We start from the raw sequence: 23,324 nt of genomic DNA, 5'->3' as shown, positions 1-23,324 counted from the left end.
TAACAATACTGGATATATTCAATTGAATTCTCTGTTTATATATTATATATATTATATACTGGAATTTGTATTGCTGTTTCAGTTTTGATCAATTTGTTGCTGCATTAACAAGGTTTTCACTTGAAATGTAATGTTGCTGTTGTATTATTTATTATTTTAATAATAAATTACAATTCAGTAAATGTATATCTATGTATTTATTTGTTAGGAAAGCAATGTTTAAGTCAAGCCTGATGTTGCCTTATGTATAAAAGAATGATCCCAGTCACTTCCACACAGTGAGGCTTACAGCTTATTCATTAAACACTGGTATCGGATCGGTACTCGATATCGGTTGGTACCCAAAGCCCAGGTATCGCTATCGGTATCGGTATCGGGACTGAAAAAGTTGGATCGGTGCACCCCTAAACATATTACGAACAAAAGAGGAATGGGTGACATAAATTCATGCAGAAAGGTAAAAAAATAAACAAAAAAACACAGCAGCAACACTCTAGTACCAAAAATAAATATGGCAACACACAAACAAAACTAAGAAAATAAAAAATATAAATACATAAAACATACTTGTGTTAGGGCGTCTCTAATGCTTGCATTACTAAGGAATGTAATAAAAGGTTTCCAGATTTCTACAAACGCATTTTCTCTGTTTCTTAATATTTAAGTTATCCTCACTAATACACTGTGGCCTAAAGTTAAAAAAAAAGTGATAATAAAGTCTAGCATGATGTAATAATTATAATTATATGTCCGTATATTCCATGTTGACATGACTACAGAATGTTTGTTCACTTCGCTCAAACCCTAAATCCAGTAATTCCTACAACAATTGAATGCAGCACCACCTTATCAAGGAGCACATTTGGTGCACACCCCCCATATTTCTCTACCAATTGAGCTCCACCATTTCTGTACTATAATATACAGAGGCAAGTTTGTTTCTCTACAAATAACATTCAATATGTAAATACAGTTCTTGCCCCGGAAAAAGTATATTTATATATTTGCCTATTTATATTGACACTTCTAGTGTGTGTAACGATGAGCTTAAAAGACACAGTTCTCTAAGTTTGCATCCATCTAAGACAATTAGCCTGTAGACACACAAGGTGATTAAGTATCGGAGAAGAGGCCCTGTCATTTTGTCTTCAGAGTAAAGGAGCAAATAAAACCTGTTTGTTTTTCCCTCGTGCATCATTTGGACAGAGAATGGCTGCTCTAAATGAAACCAGTCCAGCCAAAAAGACAGATTTACAGGATGCATCCTGCCCCCGAGTGTACCATGTCCAGACCAGCGAGGTGCATTTTGTTGTTTACTGCCCGTTAAAGCCTTTGTGCACACTGCTGCTATCATCTGAGCAACCCACAGAATGATGTGCTGTACAGTCGTGCCTGTGAAGTTTCTCCTGTTTCTGTTTACAAAAGAACTTTTTATGTACAATTGCATGGCGTAAGTCTGTATAAGAGAGTCATACTCTTAACTGTTTTCAGTAACACCATGGGTGATGTTTTTCTCACAGTGGATAATTTGCGTTAGTTTCATTGTACATGCCAATTAGCGTCTAAGTGCCCACTTAGTGTAGGACTGTAAATACTATACTGGCTTTCTTGTCTAAACATCCCCCACATATCAGCAACATGAGCTTTGTACTTTCTGTCAATAGCCACACACACACCGTGCTGGTGGGATGTGAATGAACACACCTGTTTTGTTGAGTCAAGAAAACAAACTAGCATGGAGTGCCCCCTTCTGGAGAAAACATGATACACACGAGCTGGAAATATGAACAAAATACTATGGTATTAAGTGACAATACAGCCAAAGAACCTTACTTGTTTTGATACCATTAAAAAGGAGAAAAAGTTTATGAAAGAAAAGCCAATAGAATATATTGTTGCCACAGCTCGATTTAATATGGAAAACAACTAATGTGTAAAACATCTAAAAATGAGAAATTGAACATTTCACTGCCTGTATGATACCTCAGAGTGCAGACACAGTGCTGATCCTGTAAAATGTGTGAATGTGCACCGATGTCTGCAGGTCCCGCCTTCACCTGCTAACACTTAAAGATGAAATACTGAAATTAACACAGCGCCCTTCAGTGCAAAGACAGCCTACTCCCAACCACAGATGTTTTAGGCTGCCAACATTTCTCTGTCAGGCCTGTTCTTCGCTTCTCTCCTCTCTAGAAAAGAGAGTCAAAGAAAAAGCAAATATGATCAGTCTGTCATGAATTACTGTACAAGTATATATATATATATATATATATATATGAAGTGTGAAGGAATGCTTTGTGAGGTGAAATAAGAAAAACACCCGTACCTGGTTCAGCTTTAGCTGCCTCTGGGACCTCTGGTACCTCTGGTACCTCTGGTATTGGCTCAGTGGGGACCTCTGGAAGTGCTACGTCTTCTCCCTGTTTCAGTACAGGGCACATGGTAACAATAGAAGTTACACTGATCAACTAGAAAAGCACAAAAATATTTATTTGTCAACCTGGCCTCTTGGCAAAGGGCGTTTGGCAAAACAGGTAATGCACCTGTGAAGCGGGGCTGCGATCACATGTGATTAACTGAAAAATGTGGTTTCTCTCTCTCAAAGACAGTAGTCTACATGAAACTACCACGACATGAGATATGAATTCCCCCTTCCCTCCCACAGTCCAAAAGCTAGCTAGCCCTACTGGCATCAAAACAGGAAGGAAGTGGTAAAGTAGTTAAGACCGCCTCTTGCTTGATTTGATTAGTTGCTTGGGCCAAGTGTGACATTAACGAGCCCTGGCTCTGAAAAGTTGAGACTATTTTAACTTTTGTGTGTTTAAAAACGGCTTGAAAAACGCGTCGCCAGAGAGGAGCGCACTGTAGGCGCGTTGCACCGTAGGAAAACAATGGTTTTGCTGGTGATGCGTTTCTAGCGGCGTGTCTCTGTGATCAGCCCCATAGGCTGCATTTTCGATTTTAAGTCACATATATAAGTAGAGAGAAGTTATTTAAGCCAAACTTGTTGGGTGGCACATCCAAAACATTTGTAGATAAACTGCTAAAAGGAATATTACATTGCTTGCTGCCTTTTTGTCAAATTGAGAAGACTTGGAATTCAAATCTGTGTCTGTGTTCAAGTGTGAAACATAATAATTTGTGCAGTTTGATAGGCTTGAGAGTGTGTGTCATTTGGAATAATAACTAGATCACAAAAGAGGAAAAATCTGCTGAGGTTTTAATTATTAGGAATCAACCGAATTCATATCCACAACAATTATACAGCCTGTTATTACATACAAATAATGATATTGTGGCTTCTAACGTTGCCAGACTTACTCCTCTCCTCGAGAGACAGATGTTGTACAAATCTGGTCAAAATACCAACATGCAGTTTGGGTATGAAATCTGCACTTGACTCAACTCTGAATCACAGATTTGACAACAGCACTGCTCCAGTGGAAACGCTACAGTAAGTAGCAGCTGAAGCCTGTAGTTACACCAGGCCTCAGTGTGTGTGTGTGTCACGATTAATGTGAAGTGGGGTGTTACAGGGAAAGATCATGCACACGTTCTCTGTGTTAAAGGGCAGGTCCATCTGCGTTCTGTGCTGTCTTTTTCAAATGGAAACGCCCACTCAGCTGGTGCAAAAAGCAGTACCGTAGGTTACCAAAGTATGCTAACCGAAGCTAATTAATAAGGTTATGAATAATGTGAACGCTAGCACTAGCTGAGTCAAAGTAAGCTTGTTTGGAAATAACTAAAAGGGTTGGTTTGGATTAAATTAATTGGTAAAATTACTGCTTTTGTGATGTAGTCTGGTGGCTTTGATGAGAGCGATATAACTGCTTCAGTTCCCTTTACCTCGCTATCAGACAGCCCATTCTGGCGGGGTACTGAAGCCCTTATATACAGTATATCGCTGTCTTCAAAGCCACCAGACCAAACTCCATTCATAAAAACAGTCATTTTACCATGCAGAACATGGGAGTTGCTGGTCTACCGCTGCATCGATCGGTTGGTTTGTTTGTAACGTGGCGTCCACAGCAGTACGTTGCTTAACATCTGTGCCGGTACTCCTGTCTGCTTCTCCAAACTGGGAGCATGCCGACCGTCATCTAAGTTACTGTATGTGACGTTAATACATTGACTATAAGGCTGTGTATATACTGTACATGTAGCAGCGTCATCATGCGGAAACCTACATCAGGTCACGTGGGAAAAAGGTTTTTAGAAGGGCTTGGGAAATAGCATTTCGATGGCAAAACATACATACTTTGACCAAACTGAATACATTGAATACACAAGGGACATCACTGGGAAACTACAGAATGATATAAAAACCTAAAAAAAAATAAAAATAATGGACCCACTAATGTTCAAAGGTTAAACATGCAGCACAGCACCCACCTGAGTGATAGCTTCAAGCTCTGCTAAAACAGCGTCCTCGTCCTCCTGCGTCAGGGCTCCAGCCAGCATTTCATCAATTTGCTGCAGGAGCAAAAAAAAATTGTTAGGTGACAGCTGACAGCTCAGGGATTTTGCTGACTAACCGAAAACATGGACAGTTATCCATGTAATGTCTAGGAAAGTTTTGATTTCAGCACTCTGCATCCTCTAAACATAGGGTATATTGTAATATGAAGAAATAATTAAAGTAGTTGCTTGTCAGTTATAATGTAATTTTAGTTGATATGATAGCTTATACCTAATATAAACATATACTATACTGGTTGTAGTCGAAAAAGCAATGTAAAGGTGTGTTTGACTGACATCAAGCAGACATTTACCCTTTGATATTCAATTGCTTCCTGGGTCTCATCCAGGATTCTCTCCACGTCTTCAATTGACATGATCTGTCACAAACAAGAAAAGGAAGCTCATATTACAGAAGAAAACTGATTGTTTTGGATGAAAAGTGATTTCCACATATTCCGGCTGGCTTGTTGTGAATTTCCTGAGCGAGATCTGCACACTGTATCCAAGGATGTGCAGCAGTCACACCGCTGTAGTCAAGGCTTTGCCTCTTAATCCCTTAATCTTCAAACAATGTGCACCAGCTATGCCAACACAAACCACAAGCTTTCTCCGCTGCTCAGTCCTCACCCAAGGATCACATTAAATAAAGTATGTTTATCAGTGGAAACTTTGACATTGTTGAAGTGTACACTCACGTATCTAAAGCTTAAGGGGGTATTCTTATCACATGGATGTGAAAAGCATATTTCTAAACACTGGAAAAGAAACATGAAAGCATATTTACCTCGTGCATACTCTTCAGACAATCGTTGCCAACCTTGAGCCCCTCGATGACTTTCATCTCAATTTGCATGAACTCGATATCTTGAACCTGTTCACAAATATTAGCATGTAAAAACATTAAATTGCAAAATTCCAAACAAACAAAAACTGCATTATGGGTGATCAAAAATAGTATGCATTGACTACCTAGTGGCTCATTATGTTATATATGGCATTTCAACACCAATACACCCTAAGTACATTGAATTTGAGACAGCCATATACTATAAAAAAACAAGTTCATTACTCATAATGACAGCACCGATCATTCTCTACACATTTTTGACGCTCAGGTTTAGTTTGGATTTTGGCAGGAAATCAGTAAGCAGAAAATGAGTGAGCAGATTTTGGAAGATTTTACTTTTTATCTTAATATTTATATCACGTTGAACCCTTCTCCTCGTAAGTATAAAACTGAAACACTCATGAGCGGTGGCTCAACCCGTTCTCATCCCCAGATCATCAAATACAGAGGCTTTGTCACAGCCATCGGCGTTTGACACCACCACCGCACAAGGCACCCCTTAGTGCCGTTATGAAACGCATTAACTACGATGTAAACCCATCCGCGGCGACAGTAAATGCTCCGAGAAAGTGCGACAAGAGTGTGGTCACGTAGTTTAAGGAGCAAAAAGACACAAGCCGGGCGGGCAGGAGGGGAGGCGGATTGGTCTAACAAACACAAGACTTTCATGTCCCTTGCGTCACGTTACATTTTCACTTTACAATCAGCTGATCGTTCGTGTCCCGTGTTCACAACGTTCAGCGTCATTTTCACTGTACAAACGTAGAAGTTTTAAGCCCAACCATGTAGTTCTTAAACCTAACTATAGTGGTTTTGGTGCCTGGTCCTAAAGTGACGCCAAGGGGGCGGTATGTGACGAGTTGGACTGAGAAGGGTGTTGGTTGGCTTGGTGACTTAAAACGTGATGACATCAAACCGTGTAATCTCACAAAACTTACCATGCGCTCTAGGTTTGAAATCTGATTTTCAGTCTTGTCTAGTAGCTGGTCCTGATATCGTTTTTTCTTAAGAAGCAGCAGTGCTTTTCTGCAACAACAAATAAAAAGGAGAAACATAATACAGCAAAAAGTAGTAAGTAAGTATTTTTTTAAGGTGCGTAGCATTGCATACAGATGATGCTATTGTGCTCGTGGAGGGGTCTGCAACTTTAATTACATTACAAGTAGGATACAACAAATAAATAAAAGTACAGTATTTTCTGTCAGTAGAGGTTTTTAAAGCTGCACTTTGGTCAACCATAGTGGTGTCTGCTGTGACTACATGGTGATAGATATTGTTTCAGATCTGAACTGAAAAGAGTGGTATGTTATTTGTTTTTATGCTTACTCTTTCCTGCCATCTTTTAGCAACTGCTTTGCCAGAAGTCGCTCTTTGTCCAGTTGTAGGGTGATTCTCTTTTTGTACTGCTTCAGTTTATCTCTCTGCTGCTTCAGTTGCTGAGCAAAAAAAACAAAACACACAAAGTCAGACATATTCTTAACAAACACTACACAGTAATCGGGAAGGCCAGCTCTGTCTTGGGATGCCCCCTCGACACAGTGGAGGTGGTGGGAGAGAGAAGAATGATGGCTAAGCTGTCATCCATGATGGAGAATGACTCCCACCCCATGCAGGACACCATCTCAGCACTGGAGAGCTCCTTCAGCGACAGGCTGCTCCACCCGAAGTGTGTGAAGGAGCTCTATCTATCGCAGGTCCTTCCTTCCTGCAGCTGTCAGACTCCACAACCAGCACTGCTCCCAGTAGACCAATTACACTTACACATCAAATACTGACAATAACTGCACTATACTGTATAATGACTGTGCAATATCATTATCATTAGTACTACTCAGGTGTAATTCATACTGTGCAATATTTCCAGGTGGAATTTCATTTCATTCTCACTGTACAATACCATTTTCCATTTGTGCAATTTTTTTTAATAGTCTGTTTATTGTCAATACTGTATATACTGCTCCTATTTTTATACTTCCTTCTATTTAAATGGTTCATATTTTGTTACACTTTGTTTAGCTCTTTTCTTTTTTACTGTGTTAGCTGATGCTTCTTGTTTTTTTGCAAATGTCCCACTGCAAACTAAACTAAAAACGTTAGAATCACCACATATCCGTTAATGTGTCAAAGCAGTTAAGTTTCACCAAAGTAATAATGCATTACATGACTGTTTAGTAGGCTAACTTTCTGCATTGCAATGCACAGGGAGCTCTGTTACACTTCATCACAACACACAGACACAAATGTACAACATTTGCTAGCTCAGGGGTCAGAAGCTGCGGCTCTTCAGCTCCTCTCCAGTGGCTCCCTGTGGATTTATAGAAATGGAAATGAATAACTGTTTTTTGTTTACATTTTCATGTTTTATTTATCATTGTTGTAGGTCTATGGTACGACGGGGTATTAGGGCCACATTGAGGGAAAAATAAATAAATCTGAGATCTCGAGAATAAAATCATAATATAACGAGAAAAAAGTCAAAAGTTCATGTGAAAAAAAGTTGTAATATGAGAATAAAGTTACAAGTTTAAGAGAAAAAAGTTGTAATATTATGAGAATAAAGTCACAAGTTTAAGAGAATAAAAGTTGTAATATTATGAGAATAAAGTCATAAGTTTAAGAGAAAAAAGTTGTAATATGAAAATAAAGTCACAAGTTTAAGAGAATAAAATTGTAATATTATGAGAATAAAGTCAATATTATAAAGTAGTAATTTTACGAGTTATTTTCTTTTTTTCTAGTAAAGTTATGACTTTATTCTTGTAATATTAAAAAAAAAATTCTAGTAATGTTATGACTTTATTCTGTAAATCTCAGATGTTTTTCCCTCAATGTGGCCCTAACACTCCGTCGCACATTGTCACTTCATCCCTCACTGCATTAGACTTATATATTATATACTTAGACTATAAACTGTGTAACCTTCATCACAATGCTCAAATGTTGTTTTTTTGCCTAAAATGTCTCTTTTGATAGTAAAGGTTGCTGAGCTAGCTAGTCCCAACAAATGACTTCTGTCTAACGCTAGATTACAGTAAAATGCATCATCTGTGTTGCCTTGCAGCCAGAGCTCTCTGCAGCCCTGTGCAGCCCTGTGCAGCTCTGTGCAGCTCTCTGCAGCCCTGTGCAGCTCTGTGCAGCTCTCTGCTGCTCTGTGCAGCTCTCTGCAGCCCTGTGCAGCCCTGTGCAGCTCTGTGCAGCTCTCTGCAGCCCTGTGCAGCTCTGTGCAGCTCTCTGCAGCTCTGTGCAGCTCTCTGCAGCTCTGTGCAGCTCTCTGCAGCCCTGTGCAGCCCTCTGCAGCTCTCTGCAGCTCTGTGCAGCTCTCTGCAGCCCTGTGCAGCTCTGTGCAGCTCTCTGCAGCTCTGTGCAGCTCTCTGCAGCCCTGTGCAGCCCTGTGCAGCTCTGTGCAGCTCTCTGCAGCCCTGTGCAGCTCTGTGCAGCTCTCTGCAGCTCTGTGCAGCTCTCTGCAGCCCTGTGCAGCTCTGTGCAGCTCTCTGCAGCCCTGTGCAGCTCTGTGCAGCTCTCTGCAGCTCTGTGCAGCTCTCTGCAGCTCTGTGCAGCTCTCTGCAGCCCTGTGCAGCCCTCTGCAGCTCTCTGCAGCTCTGTGCAGCTCTCTGCAGCCCTGTGCAGCTCTGTGCAGCTCTCTGCAGCTCTGTGCAGCTCTCTGCAGCCCTGTGCAGCTCTGTGCAGCTCTCTGCAGCCTGCTAACACAGCCAGTAGCCTTAATGTGTTGATGTTAACAGGACTAATCTGCTAACAGCTAGCTGCTAGCTCACCAAGATGGCTTTGTCTTGTTCCGTTACACGCGAAGGTCGACTCTTTCTCCCAAAAACGTTTCCCATTATTTAGCCACATCCCCTCCACGTCCTCCTTCGTCAACAGGCAAAGTATTACTTATTACCGAACATTTTGCCATGATAATAGAGACAGCCCTGTAATGGCTTTAGCAGCAGGCTAACCGACTACCACCATGTCCACAGTGTAGCTACGGCGAGCGAGGCAGGACAGTAACGCGGTTGTGTTTGACTCCAATGTTATCATTTTGATAGAGCTGCCATATCACTACTGTTGTGATATATCATATATCAGCAGCAGCACATCCCGTCAAAATAGTAGCCTGCTGTACCGATGACTATATCTGGGTACCTGGGACAGCTCCAGGCTCCCCGGGGTGCTCCAGGATCAGCACCTTGGACAGCGACCAGACACATGTTCTGAAAATGACCCACCTGAGAGCTGATGAGGAAGACATGCTGGAGGATGCTGTAGTAGCGCCAGTGATTCTCAAAGTGGGGTAGTTTTTAGATTCATTCATTTGGATTATGATATAAGACATTTGGGTAACACTTTATTTTACAGGTCCCCAAATTTCATGGTAATAAATTCATAATTTAATTTAATTTATAAAATAATAGGGCCACTTTGAGGGAAAAAAAATTACATCTGATATTTCGAGAATAAAGTCATAATATTACGAGAATAAAGTCATAAGTTTACGACAAAAAAGTCGTAATATTATTCGAATAAAGTCATAAGTTTACGAGAAAAAAAGGTGTAATATTAGAATAATAAAATCATAAGTTTACAAGAGAAAAAGTTGTAATATTATTAGAATAAAGTCATACATTTATGAGAAAAAAACGCGTAATATTATGGGAATAAAGTCATAATATTATGGGAATAAAGTCATAAGTTTACGAGAAAAGAAAATGGAATATTATGGGAATAAAGTCATAATATTACGGGAATAAAGTCAAGTTTACGAGAAAAAAAATGGAATATTATGAGAATGAAGTCAGAAGTTTACGAGGAAAGAAAATCGTAATATTATGAGAATAAAGTCCGAAATTTATGAGAAAAAAGTCATGAGTTTGCGAGAAAAAAGTTGTAATATTATGAGAATAAAGTCGTAATATTATGAGAATAAAGTCATAAGTCTACGAGAAAAAAAGTTGTAATATTATGAAAATAAAGTCAGAAGTTTATGAGAAAAAAAAGGCGTAATATTACAAGAATAAAGTCACAAGTTTAAGAGAAAAAAAGTCGTAATATTATGAGAATAAAGTCATAATATTATAAAGTAGTAATATTACGTGTTATTTTAGAGGGGAAATAGAGCAGCGTGTGTGAAAATGAGGAACGTGGAGCATCTTGTGAAGTCATACTTTAGTATAGGTTTCACAAATAACAAAATACTTAATCTTTTGGCACATCTGTTTCTGGCATACTAAATAATTTAGTATGGTAGTATGGGTATTGGAACGCACATCACGAGAGGGTCCTCTTCACGGAGTCCGCCATGTTGCACCGCCATGTTTCTACAGTAGCCCAGAACAGACAATCCAAACACTGGCTCTAGATAGGGCCTTTTGCGTTTTTACATTACCTGAAGGCCACCGTAGTTCTCCGACACGCTTAGAAAGGGAGGGGAAGGGTACTCAGCTGGTTGCAATCTACAACCTCACCGCTATATGCCACTAAATCCTACACACTGTACCTTTAAGCACATGCATGCATTCAACTTTCAACCAGAGAGGACGCTGCTATTTCAGCCCGGTGTTACTCTTTAATGTTGTGTTCTGTTCAAGACATAGCTGTCATTGCTAACATCTCTCTTAAAGTTATTTGTAAGATGTTTTATGGAGTGGAGGCAGAATACAATTCAGTACAGCATTCAAACATTAGTTCAGTTTGATACGTTATCCAACATAGAAAACAGCATACAGCAGATTTCTCCAACACCGAAGAGAACGATCTTTCATTCATAACATACAGAGATGGATCTGTGAACAAACTTTAAATTTCCTGCCTGGAAAATGCCTGGAAGTGAGTTAAATCCCAATCTGTTGCGTTTATTTAGTCCAGGGGGATTTACCCACATGCAACTGCTTTATGGTCTGCAGATGTAGCAAAACAATAAGAAACCCCTCAGCTACGACTATTTGACTCATCCCTGATCAGCTGGTCATACATTAATACAGAACAACGAGATGCGTAAACCTGTGGCAGTTACCTAGAAAGAGAAAAATAATCACAAATATCAACTTGGTTGCATCTTTGGTTCTTCATAACAAAACCGCAATATCTGGTATGGTTTTCATTTTTTGTTATTATTTAGAAAGGTTGAAAATTTGGTGTTTCATTTCACATGGCACCATTAAAAATGACACAAAGGCCTAAATATGAAGGAATTGCATTACTCTCAAAGAGTTGGGATTTTTGAAAAAATCGAAATGCCCATTATGGAAGGTCTATGGGTCATATTCAGCCATCCCACTTCACATCATATCATATCATGATCATATCCATGCAGGCCCCCGGAATACAGGAAAAAAGTAAAAAACAGTTTTCGATCCAATCAGTTCAAGCGCTCTCTATTTGTCTCATAGAAATTCTTATATTGGAGCAATAGTGTTTCCATACATCATGACAACATCAACAACAGTCTCGGGATGAACCCGTGCAGGCCGTCTCTGTTCAAAACTGCATGCAGGGCTTTCAGAGCACTGCACTGGTGTGTTACTGAGGTAATAGCCTCATATGGCCTTCTTTCATGTCTCAGATTGGGACAGCGGGCTGCAGCTCCCGTAAAACAGGATTATGCCATGAAGACAGCCTCCTTGGTAAGAACCCAGAGTCTCAGACAGTGCTTCTCTGAAAAGGAGTCAGTAGGAAGCAACAGGCTACACCTGGAAGTCAGTCCCAAAGTGTCTGATCTGGGCGTCAGTCATAGATAGATAGGTGGTCCTCATACTGGGCGAGTACTGCAAGGGGAAACGATTGAAAAACACAATTTAGCTCATCTGCATTTAAACAACAGCATTTTAAAATCTAATTAAACATGAGTAAAAGAGTTTTTCTTTTAATTATGAGCTGCTCTTTAATGAGGAGGTTGTGGAACTGGGATGGTATGTTAATGTAACGGGGGACTTACAGAGATAGTTCGGGTGAAGTGGGGTTGTATGAGGTACATATCCATAGTCAGTGTATTACCTACAGTAGATGACGGTCAGCACGCCCTCAGTTTGGAGAAGCAGGCAGCAAAATGTATTTGAGCCACCTAAAAGAAAGGCTCACCTAAAAGATCAATATCAGTTTAAGTGTACGCTATATTTAGAATGTTTTTGCTGGTTATTCTTGCCATCAGACAGCCCTTTACGACTGAACTGAAGCCAAAGCCACCACACTCTGCCTCGCAGAATACGGGGGTTGCTGGTCAACCGCTGCCTCAATCGGTTAGTTTGTTTGTGCTGTGGTAATCCAGCAACTCCTGTGATCTGCAAGGTAAAATTGCTGTGGTTGTTTTTCAATGGAGTCTGGTTGCTTTGGCACAGATAACGGCTTCACTTCCCCGTCGGAAACATAGACATTACAGCTTTCTGACGGCAAGGTAAAGCGGTGATAATATTCAAAATATAGATATTGCTTTTTTTTAGGTGGGCCTTTCTTTTAGGTGTCTAAAATACGTATTACTGCCGGCCCCGTCCACGGCAATACATTACTTTGGTTCCGTGCGGTAACTCCTGTCTGCTTCTCCAAACTGGGGGGCGTGCCGACCGTCATCTACTGTAGGTAATACACTGACTATGGATAAGTACCTCATACAACCACACTTCAGAAACACCCACACTATCCCTTTAAAGAGCAAGTGGAGAGACAGAGGGCATAAGTCAGGGGGTCACAGAATAAGTTACACTCACATAAAACACTCTGTGGATAAAACAGTGCCGGAAGGTCAAATGTCGCACAGCTGAGGTACTGTATGGAGCTTTAAGGGCGTCTTTGGGGTTATAGGTTAAAAACATTCTGCATAGCAAACGGCGTCATTACAGAGGTTATAGCCCACAGTGTGTTTTCAAGGAGTGGAATGAAAATGAAATCAAACAAAATCAGGAAGAAATTAGACAGCGATAAAAACTTACGATATTTAAAAGTCTGAGTAAAAAAAAAAGAACATAACAAAAGGGTTAGTTAAAAACACTGGTCAATATTCAGCAGGTAAGATACCTTCTTGAGAAATGAAAGCATGAGTAAAATGCATTGCAGAGCTGAATCACAAAAAAAACTCGAAACAAACAAAAAAATGTGTCTCAAAGAGGCAAACTAAAATTTTAATCAATGGTCCACATTCTCTTTCTTTCCCTCAGAAGGTGTTTTCACGTCTCTGCTGTGAATGCAGTTCAAGCAATGAGTCAGCCACGCAAACAGAAAACTTAACAGGAAAGAAACTTCACATAAAAGAGACTTTAACTGTGGATTTACCAGCGTCATCTATCATCTAGCCTCAGCTCTGGAGACACACCACACGCTTACAGACTCTGAGTTATACCATTAAAACTAGATACCTGCACTGGCTTTATTCAAAACAAACACCATGGTTATTTCACACGTGCATAATATATGCATTAGTCTTAACCCCCTGAGACCCGCGGGATCGGGGACAATCCTGACCAACTTTACTGTCTTTCAGAGGCTGTAGCAGGTTGAGTTTTAGAGTTAGAGTGAAGGAAACTAGAAAACCTAATCCATATCTGTCCTAATCCATTGGTAACACCCATGTCATAATACCTGTTGTGACCTCTAGGATAATCACAGCCTCATGAAAATTTACAGTCACAAACTAGAGACCTAGAACATTCAGAGGATGGATGGCTTTCCAATTGCTAAAAAATGCAATTCTTGCAGAAATCTCCAAATGTCAAAATGTTTTGATCCCAAATCACAGCATGGCTTCTTCTGTGGTGTTCCTCAAGGTCTTAGTGTCTTAATGTGGTATTTTGGAGGGATTATTGATCATTTTTTATCAATTCTCGAGTTGTCAGAAATGGTTAAATCTGTGTAACAAATGGTATCAACCCCAAAATTGCTGCAACAACATACAGTATGAGACATAAGTGAGGATGGGAATGGCCATCATATACTTCTATTATAATGTTTTAAGCCCTTTACACTTTCACAATTCATTTTAATTAATTAATTAATTAATTAATTAATTAATTAATTAATTAATTACAGCTTTCAGTTGATGTACACCACTTCTATGTATCTCCCCCTAAAGACCTCCTGTACCTCCCTAAAAACAAGTCAAAAACGGGTCTATTGTGGGTCTCAGAGGGTTAACCATTAATTTGTAAAAAATTAGAAATACAATCCAAGGCTGTGGTGAAACATGAACATTATGCTCAGAGGTTAGTAGTGAGAGTGTGTGTTCGCATACAGAGATGGCTCTGGGCTATAAAATGTATGCATGTCAGTCAGTGGCCAGCAGAGGGCAGTCTTCCATCACGTGCAAACTCTCCTCACTAAGTGTTGACAGTGTGAGGCTCTATATATACTGTGTTGTTATGTTGGTGGTGCTGCTATGCATGCTCTCTGTTAGTGGTACAGCAGTGTTGAGGTCAGTAGTGCCATCACTGTCATCACACTAGGGACACTAGAGCCTCATAGGGCCAACGCACCGAGGGAGGCGGGGATCCTCTCCCTATCAGCGGCACGTTCTCGTATCGAGGACTCCCTCCGAACAGCATGGACTGATTCCTGCGATGGAAAGAGAGGGGAAAGGAAGGTAGTAAGAGATGAAAAGACACAAATACGTATACACTGCCGTCATCTGTTGATCTTACATGTACTCGGGAGGCGGCACGACATTAGAGGCAGATAGCGGAGGCGGGTGAAGGCTGGCCTCGCTACCGAGGCTGCTGGTATAGCTGCAGAAACTGTGGATGTTGGACCTTCTGGGGTTGTAGGATAGCCGCCGCGCTTGGGGGTTGAACGGGTCCTCCTCGTCTATGTCGTCATACTCTTTGTCCCTGGATGAAAGCGGTACAGTCGTACACAACACACACACGCACAAAGACAGGAACAGAGAAAGTGCGTGCGTTAACACTTTGTACATTGTGGGCGAAGTACGTAATGGGATAAGGGGGTCGCCTGGTTCTGACCTGCTGCCCATTAGTGTCCACACTCTGAAAATCGCACACAGCATGGCAGAGAGTGCACAGGCAGCCAGCAGAGAAAACAAAGAGAGGTAGAGGAGCCCTTCCACCCCATCATAGCACACACCCATTAGGGCATCCAGGTAGTCCTAGGAGAATGGACACATAGTACAGTCAGTTATTGTCAGTGTCCAGCAAAAAAATATTACCTTTCACACCTTTTTTCAAAGAGAACTTCAGTGGATTAGGTGTGTATAACTATTCCTCTGAACCACAGAGATTAAATACATAAATTTAGTTTTTAAAAAAATATGATTTATTAGCGTTTTACAGACAGAGATGACATGGACACAGTGATGGACTGCAAAACATGTTTGTTTACGTCACTTATTGGTGCTATTTAATTGACTTTCATTCATGTATATATCAGAACAACATTAGATCTCTATTCTAAATGTGAACTCGGTCTTACTGTAGCTGATGTGAGGGGAAAAAGCAACAGCAGCCTTTCACAGCAGAGATGACAGAAATGCAGACTTTCACACAAACACAATGCAGTCTTTTTTTCCATACCGAGACCTTCATGTTACTCTGATGACATGCATGGTACAAATGCATTCTTTGTTTGCTTTGCTTGTTATATTTGAGTAATGACTAACAAGCTCTGTGAGCGGCCTTGACATATGCGTGGTTGTGTGTGTTGACGCTGTTATTGATCATTATTTAAAGGGGACATATCATGAAAAACTAACTTTTTCAGTGCTTGTGCACATACAGTACATTTGGGTTTCTGGAGTGCCTACCAACCCACAAACTGTAAAATAAGACTACCCAGTCTGTTTTTTTGTGGGCTGTCTAGATGAGAAAACATGTAATTCAATAAGCCATTCAGATTTGGCTCCCCTTCCTATGTCACATGTCAGGCTGTTCTCATACACAGTTTGGTGCTATATTTACGAAAAGCAAATGCACTTTAATTCATATATATCTCACAAAATCAATTTGTATGTAATCCACGTAATCGTGAACCAGGAAGTATAAAGAACGACAAATGCCACGTAAGGAGGAGGTTGGGGTGGATGGCCCAGCAGACCGGCGTTCGTACCCCGTTTGAAAAAAGAAGTCAACGTTGATTTATTTTGTCACGTAACTTCCGTACTTAAGTTACGCCACTTCCAGTGTTATATTAACCCAAACCATGATCTAAACCTGCCTAAACCTAACCAAGTTGTTTCCTGTGAAGACTGGAAGTTTATTTTGAAAAGTCTGGAGCAGAAAACGCACAAAAAATGAGGAATAACTTTTCGTAATATATCATACGAACCTTTGTATGAAGATACGTTGCATTAGAATATATCGCCCCCCCATTGTGAGTACCTCCACCCTGAGTTTCAGAACTACCTTTGCAAAGGTGCACCATATTTTTCTCACAAGTCAATCAGAGCAGACTTGGCTTTTTAGGGAGGGCGTCTTTAAGAGACAGGCGCTAAAACGGAGCGTTTCAGAGAAAGGGTGAATACAGGAATATTCAGACAGACAGGATGAGAAAAATAATGTGTTTTTTGAACATTAAAGCTTGTAAACATGTTTTGGTAGAATCCCAAAATACAAGTATGAACCTGAAAATGAGCATGATATGTCCCCTTTAAAGTCTGTTGGAGCATTTTAATGCACATCGCCTATATTACTGGCATGCATGTTGACATCCCTGCTCACCAAACCACCCTGCTGATATTTTCAATACAGTCCCCAATCCCCCCCACCCTCCACCTTCCTTTATCTCTCTGCTTTTGTTAAAGAATGACACACACACCTACAGTACATGCAGCGTATAATAGTTATACGATCTAAAAGCCTACATCTGATGTTACAATCACAGCAGCGAGAATGACTCATTTCAGCTCTGAGACGTCTTATTCCCTTTTCAGATAAAACTCTGACAATCTGAAACCTGCAAACGTAAAGTTAAAGTGAGAAAAAAAAGTGGGGGTGTTGAATAGAGCTACTCTAGCTGATAGAGAGTGTACTGACTCTTGCAACGGTGTGTATAAACATGTCGGTCCATGAGAAGTACATAGCGATACGGTTGAAAAATCAGTCAAGTTGCTCATCTAAGCGGCTTTTAGGTATGCTACAAAGCAGCCCTATTAAAAAGTGTCCCGGTCGGAATCTGACCTTACCTTATGTAGCCCGCGGCAGTCGAGCAAGGCTGTTAGCTGGTGTAGACTGAACTCAGAGGAGTTCAGCAGTCGCTGGATCCCCAAAAGGTCTCTCTGTATAAAAAGGTAGTAGAAAAATGAGTAGAGAAATGATACACATTTTTCCTTCGTGTGGTGTAATAGCCCCGTCAGCCAGCCACTTACCTCAGCGGTGGGAAAGACGGGCACCGAGAACTGCAGCAAGCCCTGGATCTGGATTTGCATGGTGGTCAGAGAACGCTGGCAGATTGTCAAAGACTGCGAAAACATAATCGCCCACAAACATTACACACACACACAGCAAACAAAGAGAGGATCCTATTAAGAGGAGCATTGTTTGGGAGCAGCATGTCAACAAGTAATTTGGTGTTAAAGAAGGCTTTATAATGCGCTTAACAGCGGACACACTTCTTTCCAGACAGATAGGCCCAGATTAGCCACCAACCGTCTCGCCCACCAATCACCGTCCCCCCTCCCATTACCCCCCCACCCAACCCGATCTGAAGCACAGACAAAAGACAAATATTTATATCAACTAGGCCATCACAGGAAAAGATTATCTTTACCTACTTAACAGGCGTCATTTTAATCCTTAAATGGATGTTGCGACGATAACAAAGCATGAGGGTTTTTAACAATTATTGGTCATGGATTCATCCTCAATACATGCCATACAGATACAGTGCTGCTCATTAAAACTACACTATACATACTATACATAAATATACACAAGGAGTAGTAGGATCACACTATCTTACGTGTTGAAGTGTTTGTGGTGTGAAGGTGGATCATTACTCAAGAAAGAGAACCTTGTCATTTGTGAGCGCTCTGTTCTCCGCGACTTCACACTGCGGTTCAGTGATAGATTAGGTGATCATGGAGGCCGACCTCATCGTCCTGTTCATGAATTTGAAAACATCATCTGGTGCACCCGGTCATGTACATTAAGATGACCTTAACCGTAACACTATAACAGAGTGGTGCAGGGATGACGTATTTTTGTAGGCCAACCAGAAAGTTAGCATCGGACTGGTTCCCTCAACAGAAAGTTTGGTTTTGGGTTATGGTAGAAAATAAGCTCTGTGGCAAACAAACGTTTATAATACTTACACGTTTTGTTAAGCAAGATCCACAAATGAACACCACTTTTGTGATTTTTGAAGTGTGAATGCAATCGGCAGAATTAAAAAGCTAACGTTGGGCTATAAACCAGTGGTTCTCAAACTGTGGGGTGCGCCCCCCTCGGGTGACCGTGGGAAAATGTGATGTTGGAATCTTTTTCACGTTGGAACAGTAAGCAAATCGTCTCTTCTACATCCATGATAGCAACGGGTTTCATTCAGACAGACGGTCTGTAGGTTTACAGAATGGACAGGGACAGAAAGAAAAGCAGTCGATCCTTCGGAGATGAACAAGACAACGTGCTCATCTGACGGTAATCAAAAGAAAATATGGGGGCTGCACCGAGTAGTTTGAAGCTTCATTCATAACGTTGACATTACAATTATTATTAAACTTGCAAAAACATGAGTCTACCTTCCACCTTCTCTTCCCTCCTCTCTATCAAACACACACAGAGCGAGCAATGTGGCGCTTCGTCCGTCTCTGTAGTTGCCTCAGTCCAAAAGTAAAAAAAAATAAAGAGGACGTTGTATTTCCAAAATTCACAACATGTTTTTATCTAACAAAATATTCTGCTTCAGTCCATATTTTTGGTTGTTCAGCCTTTCAAAAACAACAGTTTCCCTGCAATTACAAAGTGTTTTCTCTCCCGCACGCACCTGTATTAATGGGGCGATCTAGCAGCAATCCAACAGCACCATAAATTATTTTTTTTACAATTATTTCTTGCTCCAAAGAGGGGAATGACAGAAAAAGTTTGAGAACCACTGCTATAAACTAACTACACCACGGTCGCATGAGCGCGAGTACACTCAACGAGGCTGTAAAGGCGGACGAGTCGGCGCGGTGATGTTTAGTATTCTCATTTAGCCACTTGTTAACAACCTCCTTTTTTTCAGACATAAAAGCTTAAAAATTCACAAGTGGGATATTTACTGACGTATTTGTAATAGACATCTAGATGTGAACCAGTTCTAATTAAGAAATACAATGAAAAACAACTGGGGTTTTGTGCTTATAATACAAGGTTATACATCTAAATCTGCTGGCCTTGAAAAGAAGCGGTTCCTGAATAGCAGCCATGGATTAAATTGCAGGGTCGTGCTGCTCACCTCTGCACAGGTTTTGTGTGACAGCTGTATCATTTCTATAGTTATTTTTTGAGGCACTTTTGAATGCACATTCATTTCAAGCACCAATAATTAGCCTCTTTGGAAAGTGCGAGTTGCCTAAATCTTTCTTTGCAAAGTAGTGATGGGCTGATGTCTTTAAATAAATCAGGATTCTTAACTCCTCTTCCTCTTTCCTCAGGATTTTCCACTTGCCTCTAAACAGTAGCTGCCTTTATGCATGATATACAGTAAACTGAATAAATAACTAAGAAATGTTGCTAGTGAGAGCACCCCCAGGCGGAGATTATGCACAGGGTAAAAGATACGGCTAATTTTTGGAGACCCACATATGAAAAAGGAATATTCTTTGATCAAAGTTTATCACTTTAAGTAATTAAATTAGCGTTGGGGGCTCATTTTTTCCTAACTGATCCGATTAGGGCGCGATGATGATGATGATCTAGCAGCTTGGCTTCTCACAAGGAAAAATTTTAAAATAGAAATATATTTTCCGGTGTGTGTGACTCTCGGTAAACAACTACATGTGTAAACAGACAGCTGAGACTTTGGACATGTTGTCAATACCTGTTGGAAGGGGTTTGGAAGATTCGGGCTGCAGAACAAATAATAGTGTGCAATATCTGAAGGGAGAGAGAAATGGGGAGACAGGGAGAGAGATTAGCTTTGTGTCATAACAGTCAATGACAGAGAGCTGGGATCTGTGGAGATGAATTACCTGCGCTGAGGAAATCCTTGGTTTGGTTGACAATAAACTTGTCTGGAGACACACAAAAGTCACTGGTGCCCTGTAGGAAGACAACAACATGCTTTAATCTTGCAGGTATTCAGAATTTATTCAAGCCATGAACTAGATCCGATTTCTTCTGCTGCAACTGAGTCAAACTGAATTTGCACTGGGCAGTTATTGACAATCTCTCAACAACACAAACTATTTGTACTGCAACATTTTTATCACCATTTAAAGGTACAGTGTGGAGGCTTTGTCGACATCTAGTGGTGTGGTTGCAGATTGCAACCAACTGAGTACCCCTCCGCTCACTCCTCCCTTTCCAAGACTGCGGTAACGTGAGCCGCCGAGTCCAAAACCGTGCTTACGCTGTTCGCCTCGTTCAGAACCCATCCTTACCATAGTAACACTACTTTAGGAGCAATGATAGTCAGACTGCAGCTGGCGGTACCATTAACAGATTCTTTCATGAACAACAACAAACGTAAATCTTGCAAAATCTCTCGCGATCAAACGTGACTTTAGTGAAACATCAACAAACATGGCGGATGTAGCAGGAAGAATTAGCTTAGTTTTTGCACTACTTTGTACTGAAAAGTATGGAGGATGGATGGATGAAGTCATGGAGACACATTAAATAAACACATGCGTTGCTGCCACAAGTTAACAAGTTGGTCCTCCATTTCTGTGGTCCATCTTACTACTAATTTATGCCTTGCGTTCTGCATTAACTCATGCATTAACCGCGGCAGTGGTTGTCCACTTCAGTCAGCTTGGTACTCAATTAGCTATCGTCCTTTCCCACGTGACTGCATCATCGGCTTTCCTCTGGGTTCCCCACACACAACAGGATATCCGATCGTAAAAATTGAACATGTTTAATATTTACGATTTGAGAAAAGGAATCTGGCCCAAAATCGTCTTGATTCTAGTGAAGTGTGTACCCGGCTTTAGCTAATGAAAACGCAATTATTCTTAATTTCAGGTGATTATACACTAATATAAACATAGTTCTGAATATTATATTCCATTTCTGCAAATAGATCCCTCAAAATGTTACACACTGCTCCTTTAATCTTAGTATTTATTCAAGCCATGAACTAGATCCAATTTCTTGTGCTGTGTAAAACTGAATTTGCACTGGGCAGTTATAGACAATCTCTCAATAACACTAACTATTTGTTTTGCACAAAGATTTTTATCAACTGTGGAGTGATTGAGCCTTTGAAATTAAAGTATTCACACAAATGTCCACAGACTTGTGCAATACAGCAGCATGCACATACACATATAAATACACACATATAGATACACACACATGTTTTAATCAAGCACACAGAAACATGTGTGGTATGTAGGAACACGCGTCATGCTGTATTGATCATGTAGAGCATTACATGCTTCGATGACCATGGATGAAATCTACTTCATGCTCTTAAATGCATCCATGGAGACCTCCTAATGTGCATACATGAACAATTAGGGGTCAAGGTCATGCACTCTCTGTGCACTTCCCTGAAACACATTAAAAGAAGGCGATAAAAAAAAAAAATAACTGAATAATTTCTCACAGACATGCATAATTGACAGCTGGGGAAAATAACAGGCTGCTGTTTTAAATTGATCCAGTTCAAAGGGATCAAGAAATATGCTGTGATGCAGAATCAAACATCAAAGCCCTGTCATTTATTTCTAATATAATTGCGCGTCCGCTGCTTTTCATGTCAGCTCCAATCTAAAAGTATCTTTTTTGCAGCAAAGTAATGATCTATGTTATAATAAAACAAATGATGTGATGATTAAATGCAGGATGCAACAAAATAAAACACAACTGTAAAGCAAGACAAAACACAAAGTAGGCCTACCTAACCTTAATTTCTCCTTCCCGTAGCTATATTTACACTTCTTCCACCTCAGTTTCACATCACCAACATCTCTCTAAACTCGACCGCGATCACATGACATTTGTTCTCAGCAAAAAACTGTACAGCATGGTGTGCGTCGGGCACCGCTAGGATGCTACCCTTCATCTCTATCTCATTATACTAGCGGGGACATTTTGTTTATGCTTCGTCTCTCATCAAATATGTATAAATTTATGAGCATTTTCTAGGACACCACCATCGTCTACCTTCCTTTCAAGATGCACCATGTTTTTTTGCACCATGCAGTTTCTGAGTAATGATGTGCAGGTGCAACAAGTTGACTTGTGTGTATTTTGCATACGGTCCCATATTCAAATTCTTCTACTGAAGACTTTGATAATCCACTTCTGTGTGGACGACTGGCCTGTACCTATTAATAAGGCGGGTACAGCACATTTACCTCAGCTCACCTATGCTGGAGAAAAGCTACACTCATGTTGTACTCATGTTCTAATAAAATGGGCTAAACTCAGCCACAGGCACAGTCCGAGATATCGGTAATGTGGTTTTACACCTGCAGAGAAGCTCTGCATTGACAGAGAACCACGGGAGATTTCTACATTTCACGCCTGTGCAGTTAATTTCAGTAAAATCAGCTGTCAACGCTCATTCATTCTCTCTTCCCCCATGCCTCACTTAAAACAGCTGTCCAGATGTAAAATTCCTGTGGGATAATCCACAGATGGGATAATCTGCAGGAGGCACGAAGATGGAGGAGAGGAGACGGTGGGAGTGGCGGAATGCCGGGAGTGAGGGGGTTATTCTTTGTACCCCAGACAGTGCCCCTAATACCGGCTCCATTAAACACACTAAGCCCAGATGTGCTGAACACATGGTGTACAGACAGGAAGAGAGAGAGAGAGAGCAATCTGTCAGACATAAGGAGGAGTGAAAGACAAACAAAAGAAGAGTTTTTGAAGAAAGCGGTAATTAATGCTAGAAAGAGCTTTGTTTACAGCGGAGTTGATAAACCTAAAAC

The 23,324-nt window shown here is 40.6% G+C and overlaps 2 protein-coding genes across 2 annotated transcripts in view; both read right to left on the bottom strand.

The window, feature by feature from the left end:
- Positions 1–1,890: 1,890 nt before the first annotated feature.
- Positions 1,891–9,295, bottom strand: LOC141781017 (charged multivesicular body protein 6-like). Its single transcript, XM_074656517.1, has 8 exons — positions 9,082–9,295; positions 6,635–6,744; positions 6,247–6,334; positions 5,246–5,332; positions 4,773–4,838; positions 4,393–4,473; positions 2,327–2,420; positions 1,891–2,189 (listed from the first exon to the last, which is right to left on the bottom strand). Exons 1-8 carry the CDS (start codon positions 9,145–9,147, stop codon positions 2,140–2,142), a joined length of 642 nt encoding a protein of 213 aa, XP_074512618.1. The 5' UTR covers positions 9,148–9,295; the 3' UTR covers positions 1,891–2,139.
- A 1,556-nt stretch (positions 9,296–10,851) lies between these two features.
- ttyh2l (tweety homolog 2, like) overlaps positions 10,852–23,324 on the bottom strand; it is a 39,724-nt gene continuing 27,251 nt past the window's right edge. The window contains exons 7-14 of the mRNA XM_074656516.1: positions 20,409–20,478; positions 20,258–20,313; positions 17,604–17,696; positions 17,421–17,513; positions 15,247–15,389; positions 14,929–15,114; positions 14,764–14,842; positions 10,852–12,069 (exon numbers count right to left, since the gene is read on the bottom strand). Coding sequence (XP_074512617.1) covers positions 11,989–12,069; positions 14,764–14,842; positions 14,929–15,114; positions 15,247–15,389; positions 17,421–17,513; positions 17,604–17,696; positions 20,258–20,313; positions 20,409–20,478 — 801 coding nt within the window. The 3' untranslated portion in view covers positions 10,852–11,988. The remainder of the gene's footprint in view (positions 12,070–14,763; positions 14,843–14,928; positions 15,115–15,246; positions 15,390–17,420; positions 17,514–17,603; positions 17,697–20,257; positions 20,314–20,408; positions 20,479–23,324) is intronic.

Source organism: Sebastes fasciatus, chromosome 13 (genome assembly GCF_043250625.1).
Source record: "Sebastes fasciatus isolate fSebFas1 chromosome 13, fSebFas1.pri, whole genome shotgun sequence".
NCBI lineage: Eukaryota > Metazoa > Chordata > Actinopteri > Perciformes > Sebastidae > Sebastes > Sebastes fasciatus.
Note: the sequence above shows the minus strand (reverse complement) of the source record. Positions and strands in the feature narration are given on the sequence as shown.

Bases quoted from the DNA above. Each gene is read 5' to 3' on its own strand.
- LOC141781017 (XM_074656517.1), bottom strand. From the start codon at position 9,147: ATGGGAAACGTTTTTGGGAGAAAGAGTCGACCTTCGCGTGTAACGGAA. The intron at 4,474-4,772 runs GTAAATGTCTGC...TTGCTCCTGCAG, and splicing joins AAGCAATTGAATATCAAAGG to CAAATTGATGAAATGCTGGC. The intron at 2,190-2,326 runs GTACGGGTGTTT...TCTCTTTTCTAG, and splicing joins GGCAGCTAAAGCTGAACCAG to AGAGGAGAGAAGCGAAGAAC.